Raw genomic sequence first — 13,808 nt, forward strand, 5'->3', positions numbered from 1 at the left:
CACTTTGTAGACCAGGCTGGCCTCGAACTCAGAAATCCGCCTGCCTCTGCCTCCCGAGTGCTGGGATTAAAGGCGTGCGCCACCACACCCGGCTGAATCTCACTCTTTTAATTTTGTGTGTGTGTGTGTGTGTGTGTGTGTGTGTGTGTGTGTAGTGATATTTTCTGGTGCTACTTAGTTTTTTCTGAGAAGAATCTCAGAATCTGTGCTTATAAATTTTTATAGTATAAATATTATTGAACATGGTTTTGTCCTATATAGACTTATACATATAATTGCAGATTGATTGTGTTGGAGGGTTGCTTTTCATTTATTCACTTTACATCCCTATACCAGCCCCCTCCTCCCAGTTTCCCCTTACACAGATCTCCCCCCACCCCATTTACCCCTTCCCTTCTCCTCAGAGAAGGGGAAATCCGCACTCCTGGCAACACCCCAACCTGACACATTAAGTCACTTCAGGACCAGGCACATCCTCTCCACTGAGGCCAGATAAGGCAGCCAAGTTATGGGAATGGGATTCACAGGCAGGAACAGAGTTAGGGACAGCCCCCATCCACCTGTCCTGGATGGTTTTATGTTAACTTGACACAAGCTGAGAGGAGGGAACCTCAATAAAGAAAATGCTTCCATATGGTTCAGCTGTAGGGAAGCCTCTAGGACATTTTTCTTAACTAGTTATTGATAGGGGAGTGCATTGTGGATAGTGCCATCCCTGGTCTGAGTAGCCATAAAGAGCAAACCAATAAGTACCACCCCTTCATGGCCACTGCCTCCATGTTCCTGTCCTGTCTTCTTTTGATGATGGTGTGGAAGTGTAAGCTAAGTAAATCCTTTCCTCCCCAAGTTGCTTTGGTCATGGTGTTTCATTACAGCAAAAGAATTCCAAGATAAGATACTGATCATAAGTATGAAAATAAAAGATAGCAAATATATACGGCTATTAATATTGCACAGGAACTGTCTTATTTTGTAATAGTTCCTATATAGAAGAATGAACCCCCTCCCATTCTCTCAATCCATTTAGTCTCCAGATTTAAACAGAATATCTATTCCATACATAATACTATTTTTCAGGATCTATTCCTCCTTGAAAATCTCATGGTTCTTTTGCCCAGAGTAGCATTATTGACTAAAATTAAATGATACTTCATCATTTGATTCCCACAATTTCTTTCTTTGGCTTAAAAGTCTGAAAAATCAAAGCCCTGATTACTTTGTGTTTAGCTTTTGTTACTGCCATTGCTGTTCTTACTGTATTTGTAAGAAGTAAAATTTATTAAGTGCAATTGGCATAACTAGATTTTAAAGGACTCCTTGTACATAGGATTGCATTCTGACCCATCTAATAAAATCTAAAAGTTGCTATCATTTATAGTTTTAAAACAGAAGAAGGGCATTCTAGTCTCAGTATCTTAGCAGGAGGAGAATGAGTGTTTGGCCAGTCTGGACATGAAGATCCTGGCTCAAAAAAGTCACCTTACAGTTGTTGAAATGTAGAATTCCTTAAGCATCTATAAAATGGGTATAATTGTATTGCTTTACTAACCTGCTTAACCATGTAAAGTTGGAGTAATATGATTATCTAGCATGTTACAAGTAAAACTTTCTTAATTTTTGTGTATATATTCTTAATGAATCATTACAATATTCTATTTTATTGAAGCAGAAATGAAGCCCAGAAAGGGTAAGAAATAATGTGTAGTTAACAGAGCTTAGAGTAGGAGTAAAATCTGCTAGAGTTCAAAGGTTCCCACCCCCCACCCCGGCCCCGATGCATGCATGTGAACATTTGGTCCTCAGATGGTAGTTCTGATTTGGGAGTTGTGGAACCTTATGAACAAGTGGACATTACTGTGGGTTAGGCTTAGGAAGGGTATAGCCAGTTGTTGGTTCCAGTCCCTTCTCTGTTTCCTGAACACAACCTTAAGCATGTGGCTTATAGGGCAATAGTCTTGCTGTGTGGTAGGAATGTGGGCAAGCTTGGAGTTGAGTGTAAAAGAATACCATGAGCAGAGCTCAATGACCTGTTCTGCAAGTGCAGAAGGCTGAGTGGCAATCAGGGAACAGGAAAAGACTGGCTCAGGAGAACTGGAAACAAGGGCATAGTGAACTGGGACAAAAGCCATTTGTGCTATATTCTGGCAAAGGATCTGTGTTCTATATCCTGAATTTGTAAATAAGGCTTAATGCAAATGAATCAGATTGATGTGTGTGTGTGTGTGTGTGTGTGTGTGTGTGTGTGTGTAAGTTTGGAAGAAATTTCACAAGGGAAAACAAATTTCTTCAGAAGAGCATTACATATTTGTTTAAAAGGCACATGCACTATATGCTATTTAACAGTTCCAGTTACAAGAATACTTGCATATATTGAGATAGTGCACTGTGATTTTTCTATAGGAATGCCATGCACTTTGCCTGCTTCTATGGACATTTAGAATTGGTGATATATCTCTGGAGACGTGGCTGTGAGATTAATGTGTGTGATAATCATAACATCACACCCCTGATGAAGGTATACCATAGTCATCATTTTAAGAATGATATGATTGTGATTCAAGTAAAAATGAATTCATCTCATATAACTATAATTAATGTTGAAATCCATGAATGGGTATCATAAAATTTTTAAGCTGACTGTGTGATTCTTGTTACAATCTCTTAAGGCTGTCCAAAGCTGGGAAGATGACATCGTGTGTTTTCTGCTAGAGCACCATGCTAACCTGCACATTAAAGACAGCAGGGGTAACACTGCTCTGCACTATGCTGTCTATGGCGGGAATTCAGCAACGGCTGCCATACTGCTACAGTATGGAGCAGATATTGAGGAAAGGACAAAAGTAAGGATCACTCTGCTTAGAAACAGGTGCAATGTATGCAGGGCTAATCACCCATGTTTAGAAGCTCATTTATTCTCTGAATGAAAATGCTCAGACATTTGGAAGGGTAATATTTTAAGTATTGATACTTTGGAAAGTTCAGTTTTCTTCTTTACACAAAAGACAAATGTATGTGAAAACACCGAATTTCTTAAAGGTAAGATTTGTGTTTTATTCAATAATTTATAAACATATTTTTGTAAAAAGTAAAAATTACAATAAAACAAGATTAGCCTTGCAAATACACATCATTTTATTTTTTTTATTTTTTAATTTTTTAATTTTTTTGTTTTTTGAGACAGGGTTTCTCTGTGTAGCCGTGGCTGTCCTGGAACTCACTTTGTAGACCAGGCTGGCTTCAAACTCAGAAATCCGCCTGCCTCTGCCTCCCGAGTGCTGGGATTAAAGGCGTGCGCCACCACGCCCGGCATACACATCATTTTAAAACTCAAAACAATTTTGAATTAAGTGGAATTATTAATACTGTTGACAAATTCTATCAGTTACTTATTTAGTCATGGTAGTGCTAATGGAAGAATAATGGAAACAAATTGACTAGGAATATTCAAGGCAATTTGGAAATTATGTAATTAAAACAAAATGCTAAGAAGGCTTTGTTACTTGTTTAGAATTTTTCCAGTTTCTTTGGATGGGTAGGGCATTCTGTAGTTTCAGATAATTTTGCCTAGTTTGAGAGAGGATGTCACTGAGTTAAAAATATATCAGAGAGCCGGGCGTGGTGGCGCACGCCTTTAATCCCAGCACTTGGGAGGCAGAGGCAGGCGGATTTCTGAGTTCGAGGCCAGCCTGGTCTACAAAGTGAGTTCCAGGACAGCCAGGGCTAAACAGAGAAACCCTGTCTCGAAAAACAAAAAAAAAAAAAAAATATATATATATATATATATATATATATCAGAGGGCAGGTTTTAGAGCACACAACTGATGCTACATTAACTTTTCATAGGGAGATATAGTGACTTTCTGAGAAGTTTCAGGGTGCTCAAGAAGGACACTGAGGCAGATTCCTGGGGAGTAAGGAGTTTTTAAAATTTCAACTTTAATAAGACAGGGGGTCTGGGTAAATTAACAATTACATCAAACATTATTAAAGTAAGGACATGGCATCACTTTCACTTGTACCAAAGTGGCACACAGAGAGAAGTTTGAAGACAGAGAGATGTGAGTGTGGGTGGGTGCATCAGCTCCTAAAGGTAGTCTGGGTAGACGGTGGAAAAGTGCTACTCCTTGAAGAGTTTTGTTGTAGACTACAAGGTCAGTTGTAACCCTTTTATTTGAAAGCCACTTGCATATGTACTGAGCTATGACTGAGCAATTGTGGCACAGGGATGGGGTGGGTGGGGTGGAGGAGAGCATTGTGGCTCTTTCCCAAAATACACAATGGCCAAGCAACAGTCCTAGACTAGACATGGAGGCATGTGACTCAGCATGGGATTTTCTTGATTCAGAGATGAACAGGCTCCCAGAGATGTGAAAGACAGGGGCCTATACTGGATATGGAGGCAGCAGCAAGAAAAGGGGGAGGTCTTTAAAGGGTTATGCATTTCAGTAGAGGATCTGAGTCTCTTACTTTCAAGAGAGCCAGTGTCTCAGGGTTTCTATTGTTGCAACAAAACACTATGACCAAAAGTAAACTGGGGAGGGAAGGGTTTATTTGGCTTACACTTTCACATTGTTGTTCATCATTGGAGTTAGAGTAGAAACTGGAACAGAGCAGGAACCTGGAGGCAGGGGCTGATGCAGAAACCATGGAGGAATGCTGTTTACAGGCATGCTCATCATGGGTTACTCAACCTGCTTGCTTTATAGAACTCAGGACCACCAATCCAGTGATGGCACCACTCAGAATAGGCTGGGCCCTCCCCCATCAATCACTAATTATGATGGTGTTCTACAGGCTGACTCGCAGCCCCATCTTTTTTTTCTTTTTGTTTTTGTTTTATTTCATTGTTTTATTTTTTATTTTAACATATATAAGAAATAAATGTAATAAACCAAATATATGGACAAAAATACAAAAATCATATGATCATCCCAATGGAAGCACAAAGAAAAAAAATCATAAAAAGAAAATGTCTTTGATAAGATTCAGCATGCATTAATAAAAGTTCTAGTATGAGTAGGACTGTAGGAAACACATTCCAACATAATAAAGATTATGTATGACAAATACATGGCCAATATCATCCTAAATGAATAAAACCATTAATAAGCCCCATTAACATCAGGAATGGAAGAGGACTGCCCACTATCCTATTGCTCATCCATAATGTGATTGAAGCATTAGCTGGAGCAATAAGGCAACAGAAGGGATACAAATGGGAAAATATTAAGTCAAATCATTTTCAATTGAAGATTATATTATCTTATACCCAATGTTCCCAAAATTTGAGTAGAAAAATTGTAGAAATTATCAGTTTCACTGAAAGTATAATTTCAGCAGTGTTATGATACAAATTTGTCTTACAATATTTACCGGTCTTAGTATATATGAGTAACTACATGAACACGTTCCTTTTCCCAGTTTCTCAAATAAAATAAAATGTTTAGCATATACATAACAAAAGAGGAAAAAAACCTCTGCAATGAAAACTTTAAATGTGTGAAGAAAGAGATTAAGAAGCATGCTAGAATTTGAAGACCTCCCAAATGTATAGCTTGGTTGAATATTTTTTCTTTTTTTTTTAATTAGATATTTTATTTATTTACATTTCAAATATTATCCCCCTTTCCTAGTTTCCCCTCCAAAAATCCCCTATCCTCTTCCCCTTCCCCTGCTCCCCTACACACCCACTCCTGCTTCCTGGTCCAGGAATTCCCCTATACTGGGGTATAGAACCTTCACAGGACCAAAAGCCTCTCCTCTCACTGATAACCAACTTGGCCATCCTCTGCTACATATGCAGCTAGAGTCATGAGTCTCTCCGTGTGATTTCTTTGATTGGTGGTTTAGTCCCAGAGAGTTCTGGGGTTACCAATATCCACTGTGATGTGAACTCACTTTCTAGGGGAAGGAGCCTGGCACTGGGAAGGGCTGTTAGTTCAGGACCTGCAGTTATAAACACTGAAAACCTAAGAGTAATGGTGATAGGAATCTTTTCTGTAATTTAGCTTTAGCTGTCCTATGTAACAAATTATTCACTGGGAGAACTGAATATGTACAAAGTATAAATCAAGTGCCAGAAAATTTCAAGACTAGGCAATTTTTATTTTAAATTAAATTTGACACATGGTTTTCGCAAAGAGAAAATATTTCACATGTAAGTGGTTTTTAAACAATCATCCATTGGTAAACACACCATCAATAAGGGTATAAATAGTCCACAATTTAACTTTATACTTCTGCAGATACCTAGACTTTGAGGCCTCTTAGAGAATCAAATCTAGTCTTTTATGATTTCATCTGACTGATTTGTGCCTAAGTAGAGAACACATCCATTATCTGAGACCTTAGTTTGCTCCAGTCTACAAGGAATCCATATGAGTATTTCTTTGTGTCATGCAGTTATTATGTGTTAGTATTTGAATTTACAACCCTTTACTTATGGTGTATTGTGATAAAAGTTTCTGAGTTTTAAACATTATATTAAGTTGGCATGTTGAAATTTTTCTTGTCCTGGGCTTGAGAGATGGCTTGGCAGATAAGAACCGTTGCTGCTCTTCCAGAGGTCCAGAGTTCATGTCCCAACACCCTGGTCAGGTAGTTTACCACCATCTGTAACTCAGTTCGAGGGCATCTGATACTAAGTATCAGCCCTCTTCTGGTTTCCACATTGTAGCGTGCTTGCTGAGCATGCTCATGACTCTATGTTTCTCTTGTTTATACTATAAATAATGAAACTTCCATGGGAATATCTGCAAGTCTTGTTTGGTTAATTATATTAACTAGACAGACAAGAGGTATATTACAAATAATATTTTTGTTTTATCTTTCACATTACTCTTTAAATAGTATAAGCTATTTAGTGGCCTTTGTTATATTATAAATTATAAATGTATGTATCTATATATCTATATTGCTATTGGAATTTCATTGAGAAGTCACTGGATTTTAATTTATGACTAAATGAAATTTAATTTAATTTGACCAAAATGAAAAGTAGCTATAAATAGTAATTAAAATAGAGCCATAATAAATGTGAATTAAGAATCTTAGATAATCAAGGATAAGTGCACATACCTGTGACCTCAGCACTTAGGAAGCTATAACAGGTGGAACATGAAAACTGCTTTTGAGAGGGGGTGGATTACCCAAGGGTTAGAGGTCCTAGAATGAGTGAGGGTCAGTGAAAAAAGCAGTCATAAAGAGTGAATGTAGGGCCGGGCATGGTGGCGCACGCCTTTAATCCCAGCACTCGGGAGGCAGAGGCAGGTGGATTTCTGAGTTCGAGGCCAGCCTGGTCTATGAAGTGAGTTCTAGGACAGCCAGGGCTATACAGAGAAACCCTGTCTCGAAAAAAAAAAAAAAAGAGTGAATGTCTCCGTCTGTCCTCAGTGGAAGCACAGGGGTGGCTCCGAACTCAAGAACTCCTCCCTGGGAACAGAAGACTTTTGCGTTGACCAGAAGAGGAAGGGAACTTACCAGTTCTCTGAAATTTGGGGAGGGAGAGGGAGGTAGAGGCCAACCATGAGCATGTGGAAGGGGGAATGTGGAGAGAGAGGGTAGAAGGTAAGGGAGCAAGGGCAAGAGAGAGAGGAGGGGCAAGCAGCCCCTTTTATAGTGAGTTAGGTACAACTGGCTTTTGCCAGGTAACTGTGGGGTGGAGCTTAGACTAAATGCCAACATTTATACCTATTGGGACTTTGCAAAATGTAAGTTTATTTTGTTATTTTACAGGACAACCTCACACCACTCTTGCTTGCTCTAAGGGAGAACAGACTGAAGATGGCACAATTCTTAGTAAGGATGGAAGCAAGCGTGCATGCAGTTGACTCACAGAGAAGGTAGAGCCACTTGATTCCTAAGAACTTTTCAATGGGCACAGCCATGCACATAAAAATATTACAACAAAAGGAACACTAAGATTAACTTACAGAAATATACTCAAAAGTAATATGTATTATCTATTAGGTAAAATTACTTTTTTTTCTTTTTCTTTTTTTTTTTTTTTTTTTTTTTTTTGAAACAAGGTTTCTCTGTGTAGCTCTGGCTGTCCTAGAACTTGCTCTGTACATAGAGATCTGCGTGCCTTTGCCTCCCAAGGGCTGGGATTAAAGGCACGGGCCACTCCCCGATTGGAATTTCAGTAATTTAGAGTGCTATATAAGGTTCACTCTCTTCTTATTAAAATTGACTTATTTATTTTTTACTCTGATACTAGAACATATAATCTTGTATTAGCTAAAATGTATTCATCTTATTTTAATACACTTTAGAAAATTTTATATTGAGTGTAAGTAAAAAAAATCATTGTATGTTAGTTACCTTTCATATAGGCATACATGACACAGGCAGATTAATAGAGAGAAGATTTATTTTGGCTCAGACCTCAGAATGTATTCTCTATCTTAGCAAGGAAAGCATCCCACAGTACCCCCGTGACTGTGGGAGAATGTGGGAGAACTCCTCCCAAGAAGTCCTGTGTACCTAAGCCCCCAACACTCCAAGGTCTCCTATTCACAACTCAGCATACAACTCAATTAGGAAATTTATGCAGGAAATTCTAGCCTGCTACTCATTGCCTGGCCTCATAGATTTATTTTTTCCTTCAAAAACCTTTGTGTAAATCTCCACAATCTTATAACTTTTGCATTCTTTATGTTTCAAACCAGCACCACATGGATGATGTCCTCTTCGGCTACCACACTGATAGCAAGCTCCCTGTAGGTCTTGGCTAGTATCACTTCCCAGTGCTGTATGGCTAAGCCAGGGAAAACACATCTTTAATATATTTAAAATGTAATAATACACATGAAAAGTTGTTGTAAGACTATTCATAAGGGAGCTGGCTGGGGTTGTGCATACTTTTAATCCTCTCACTCGGGAGACAGAGGCATGTGTATCTCTAGGTTTGAAGATAGCTTGATCAACAGCCTGAAACATACGTATTGAGTCCCTGTTTGAAAAAAAAAAAAAAAACATGTTTTACCTCAGTGTCCTTCATATGGTAATCAGCATCATTAACTGAAAGTATTATTGTTGTGCCAGGAATCATTCATTAACCCCCTCCCCCCCCAAAAACCCAACACCACCAGGGAGCTGATTTTGATGCAATTGCATTAGGGTCTCTTTATTACGAGCTGAGCTTGGGCTCCTGGCCAACCTTTACACAGGAGGTTGGTGGAAGGTGGAACCCATAGCCTAATTTCAGGTAAGCATTCATAGAGGCAAGCAAACAGGCAAGGGGGTTTCTAACTCACACGTTTGATTGGGGGGCTATTTGGCCTTTAACATAATTGACTGGTGCTGGAAAGCAAACCATAAACTTAACTTCTGCTTTTCTCCTGATTTGTGGTTGTTAGGAAGTGAAGCGCCAGGGTAAGGCTTGTAACCTGCAGGTGTATATTAGTTGGAGAGTAACCTGGAAACTGGTGCTAGGTGCCAATTTATTAGTTAATTCAAGTTCATCCTTAGGTCAGGTTCTCAGATGGAGTCTGAACCCAAAAGATCTGGCCCCTCATTGTAACTATCTTTGCCACTATTACCGACATAATTTTACATTGTTACTATTATTATATTAATCACAAAATAATATCACTTACTTGACATGAGTATAAATTGCAAGATATCACATTAAGCCATGGAAGGAATGAAGAAATCTCCTAAATCTTTTTTTTATTAGATTTTTTTCTTCATTTACATTTAAAATGCTAACCCCAAAGTCCTCTATACCCTCCCCCTGCCATACTCCCTAACCCACCCACTCCCTCTTCCTGTCTTTGGCATTCCTCTGTACTGGGGCATATGATCTTCACAAGACCAAGGGCCTCTCCTCCCATTGATGGCTGACTAGGCCATTCTCTGCTACATATGCAACTAGAGACACGGCTCTGAGGGGTACTGGTTAGTTCATATTGTTGTTCCTCCTATAGGGTTGTAGACCCCGTTAGCTCTGTAGTGGCTATTCCTGGTTGTCATCTTGACTATATTTGGAATGAACTACAATCCAGAATTGGAAGGGTCACCAGTGACCCTAATATGGAGGTTGGGGGATAGAAGTTTCTGACCTGGATCTTGGTATGGAGATCTTGAAAACAGGGAGATCTCTGAGTTCAAGGTCATCTGGGATTAAAGGTGTGGTGGCACACACCTTTATTCTGGTCTAAACCTTCTGCTGGAGACCATATAAGGACATTAGAAGAAGGGAGTTGTGCTCTTGCTCCTTTGCCTGCTTGCCATGTGGGATTGAGCAACTGCTAGATCCCTGGACTTCCATTCATAGCTACTACTGAACCATTGTTGGGAATTGGACTGCAGACTGTAAGTCATCAATAAATTCCTTTAGTATGTAGAGACTATCCATAAGTTCTGTGACTCTAGAGAACCCTGACTAATACAAGCCCCTTGGGTACTTTCTCTAGCTCCTTCATTAGGGGCCCTGTGTTCCATCCAATAGATGACTGTGAGCATCAACTTCTGTATTTGCCAGGCACTGGCATAGCCTCACAAGAGAAAGCTATATCAGGGCCCTGTCAGCAAAATCTTTCTGGCATATGCAATAGTGCCTGAGTTTGGTGGTTGTATATAGGATGGATCCCTGGGTGGGGCAGTTTCTGGATGGTACTTTCTTCCTTCCGTCTCAGCTCTGAACTTTGTCTCTGTAACTCCTTCCATGGATATTTTGTTCCCTATTCTAAGAAGGAATGAAGTATCCACACTTTGGTCTTTCTTCTTCTTGAGTTTCATGTGTTTTGCAAATTGTACCTTGGGTATTCTAAGTTTCTGAGCTAATATCCACTTATCAGTGAGTGCCTATCATGTGTGTTCTTTTGTGACTGGGTTACCTCATACAGTATGATATCCTCCAGATGCATCCATTTGCCTAAGAATTTCATAAATTCTCCTAAATCTTAATGTACTTCAAATAAGTTTTCCTTAGTACCATAGTTGTCCATCAAAGAATACTGACTTGGGAATCCTCCTATGTAATAGAGTGGTGGGAAAGGAGTCTACTACAGTGTTATATCTTTTTAGCTTTGAAGATAACTTAATAGTGTTGAATACTGGATCTCACAAAATAGATATGTCTTTTAATAATTCTATACAGTTGAACAAGCTATCTGGCAAAGTGCATTCGATTCTTTTTAAATTTAAATAACTATTAAGGTTTGTAAGTGAAGTTATTTTTATTTTAGAAATTCTCTCATGTATGCTGTAAGGTGTGACTCGCCAGTTATGGTCAACCTTATTCTTCAACAAGGTGCCGACACAAATTTGAAAGATTTATTTGGATGGACTGCTTTACGTTATGCTATTGAAGGTGATCGTGATGTGTAAGTAATTCTAATTAACATTAATTATTTCAAATAATCACACAGATAAGATTTCCTTGTCAATTTCAGTAGTTTAGAAATGGAAGTGAGTTAGTTCATTTCATTATCTTAGGTAACAATTAGAAACCAAGCAAAATGATGGATTATTTAGAAGTAGAAATGGGTGCAGGATATTTTAGTCCCAAGACAAGTTATAATAATATTGGGATTGAATACAGGGCCTGATGGTAACGCAAGTATTCTATCATTGAGCTATATCATACATAATCCCTGACCTGGGAAGTTTGAAGATCTTTATACTTAGGGATTCTGGAATGCTCCATTGCATTCTAAACATAACCCTTGTGCATCAGACACAGTGTCACATTTCTATTTAATTGGTTACTTTAGTCTTATAATGTCCATTTTAGCAGAGAATCCACAAAAGCTGTCTTCTATTTCTGCTACTTGAAATTCTATGAAACCAACCAGTTTGGAAAGTACAAGAGAATCAACCCTCCCTCACTAGTCATAGAAGAGAAAGAAATTCCAATCATGTCTTTTTTTCTTGTTGATTTTGTTGTTATAGCTTTGCTATTAAAATAACTCCTATAGTATTGTAAGGATAACTGCTACTTAGTGGTCACCCTTTATTGATTCAGATTCCTAAGCTTTTGTGGTAATGTTCACATAATCATTAGAACAGTTTCTTCATTTCATATGGATATTATTCTAAATGTGTTCTTTCCCCATCTGTTCAATACCTCTATTTGTAGTCAACATGTGACCCTAGACCTTCATGAATTGTTACCTAAGAGGATTATGGCTATTCTGCCATTAAATATGTGCTGTGACCACTCAAAAATATCAGATAGTGTCCAATAGTCCAATAGCAAGAAGAAATCAGAGTCTGCTCTTCTTTTACACTGAATTTATTCTGAAACCCTTTATAGTTTGAATAGCCCCATTTCCAAGTATGATTCTAAATCATTCTAGTCAGGGAAGGTTCCGATTCTGTTTTTTTAAAACCTTTTAAAATTCTCTTATACATGACATTTCAACTGCAGTTTTCCCTCCCTCTGTTCTTCCCAGTCCATCCCCCTCCTCCCTTCTCCCATAGATCTACTCTTCCTCCATTTCCCTTAAAAAAAAAAAAGAGCAGGTCTCCCAGGCTGATCACCAAACATGGCCTAACTGGGCATAAGCTCTCATGTCAAGGCTGGAGGAGGCAACCCAATAGGAGGAAAGGGCCCCAAAGTAGAGGCAAAAGAGCCAGAAACACCCACACTTTTATTGTTGGGAGTAACACAAGAACATCAAACTACACAACCATAGCATCTCTGCAGAGGACCTAGTGAAGACCAATACAGAGTCTGTGACTCGTGCTTTAGTCTCTGTGAGCCCCCCCCCCCATGAGCCCTGTCCAGTTGATTCTATGGGCCATCTTCTCATGGTGTCCTTGACCCCTTTGACTCCTACAGTCCTTTCTCTCCGTCTTCTGCAGGGCTCCTCTGTCTCTACCTAGAGTTTGGCTGTAGGTCTCTGCATCTGTCCCTATCAGTTGCTGGATGATGACCTTCTGACAATAATTGGGCTAGGCATGGATCTGTAAGAATAGCATGACATCATTAGCATCATGAGGAATCGTTTTATTGTTTTTTTGTTTTTGTTTTTGTTTTTTTGCCAGTTGTCTTAGTTAGGGTTTTATTGCTGTGAAGAGACACCAGGACCACAAAACTGGTGAAAGAAAAACTGGCCTACAGTTCAGAGGTACTGTGAGCCACTAGACCTGGTTTGAGCTTCTGAGACATGAAGGCCTATCCCCTAGTGACACACTCCCAACAAAGTCACACTTACTCCAACAAGGCCACACCTCCTAATACAGCCACACTCTATTGGACCTATAGGGGAACTTTTTTATTCAAACCACCACACACATGTTTGGTTCTATCCTAGTCCATTCTGATTTGGGTTCCTGACCATCTAGGCAGTGTCAGGCATGGGCTCCCTTTTGCAGCATGAGTCTCTAGTTGGAGCAGTCATTGTTTGGTCACTCCCACAAGTTTTGTCCCACCATTGTCCCAGCACATTTTGCAGACAGGACAGATTGTAGGTCAAAGGTTTTATGGCTGAGTTGATGTCCTAGTCGCACTCTGGGCACCTTGTCTGGCTATAGAAGATGGTGGTTCAGGCTCTACATTCTATATTACTAGGAGACTTCACTAAGGTCACTTTTGTGGATTCCAGGGAGTTTCCACTGCACTAGGTTTCTACATCATAACCAAATGCCCGCCCCCCAATTCCAGTTGTTTCAGTATTTTCTCCATTTCTCCCACCCCACACCTTGCCTGATCCTTTCTGTTCCCATTCCCATCCTCCTTGAGTCCACCCATAAAAATCTATTCTATTTCTCCAGGTTTCAATTCTTTTTTTTTTTAACTTATTTTATTAGATATTTACTTCATTTACATTTCAAATGTTATCCCGAATGTCCCCTAT

The 13,808-nt window shown here is 39.2% G+C and overlaps 1 protein-coding gene across 1 annotated transcript in view; it reads left to right on the forward strand.

Annotated features, from left to right (window-relative positions):
- The window catches only part of LOC110319677 (putative ankyrin repeat domain-containing protein 19), a 44,843-nt gene that overhangs the window by 2,293 nt on the left and 28,742 nt on the right, over window positions 1-13,808 (forward strand). Inside the window, exons 2-5 of the mRNA XM_021195191.1 lie at window positions 2,401-2,515; window positions 2,667-2,840; window positions 7,735-7,841; window positions 11,193-11,330. Of these exons, the coding sequence (XP_021050850.1) occupies window positions 2,401-2,515; window positions 2,667-2,840; window positions 7,735-7,841; window positions 11,193-11,330 (534 nt within the window). The remainder of the gene's footprint in view (window positions 1-2,400; window positions 2,516-2,666; window positions 2,841-7,734; window positions 7,842-11,192; window positions 11,331-13,808) is intronic.

This window comes from Mus pahari, chromosome 3, assembly GCF_900095145.1.
Source record: "Mus pahari chromosome 3, PAHARI_EIJ_v1.1, whole genome shotgun sequence".
Taxonomy (NCBI): domain Eukaryota; kingdom Metazoa; phylum Chordata; class Mammalia; order Rodentia; family Muridae; genus Mus; species Mus pahari.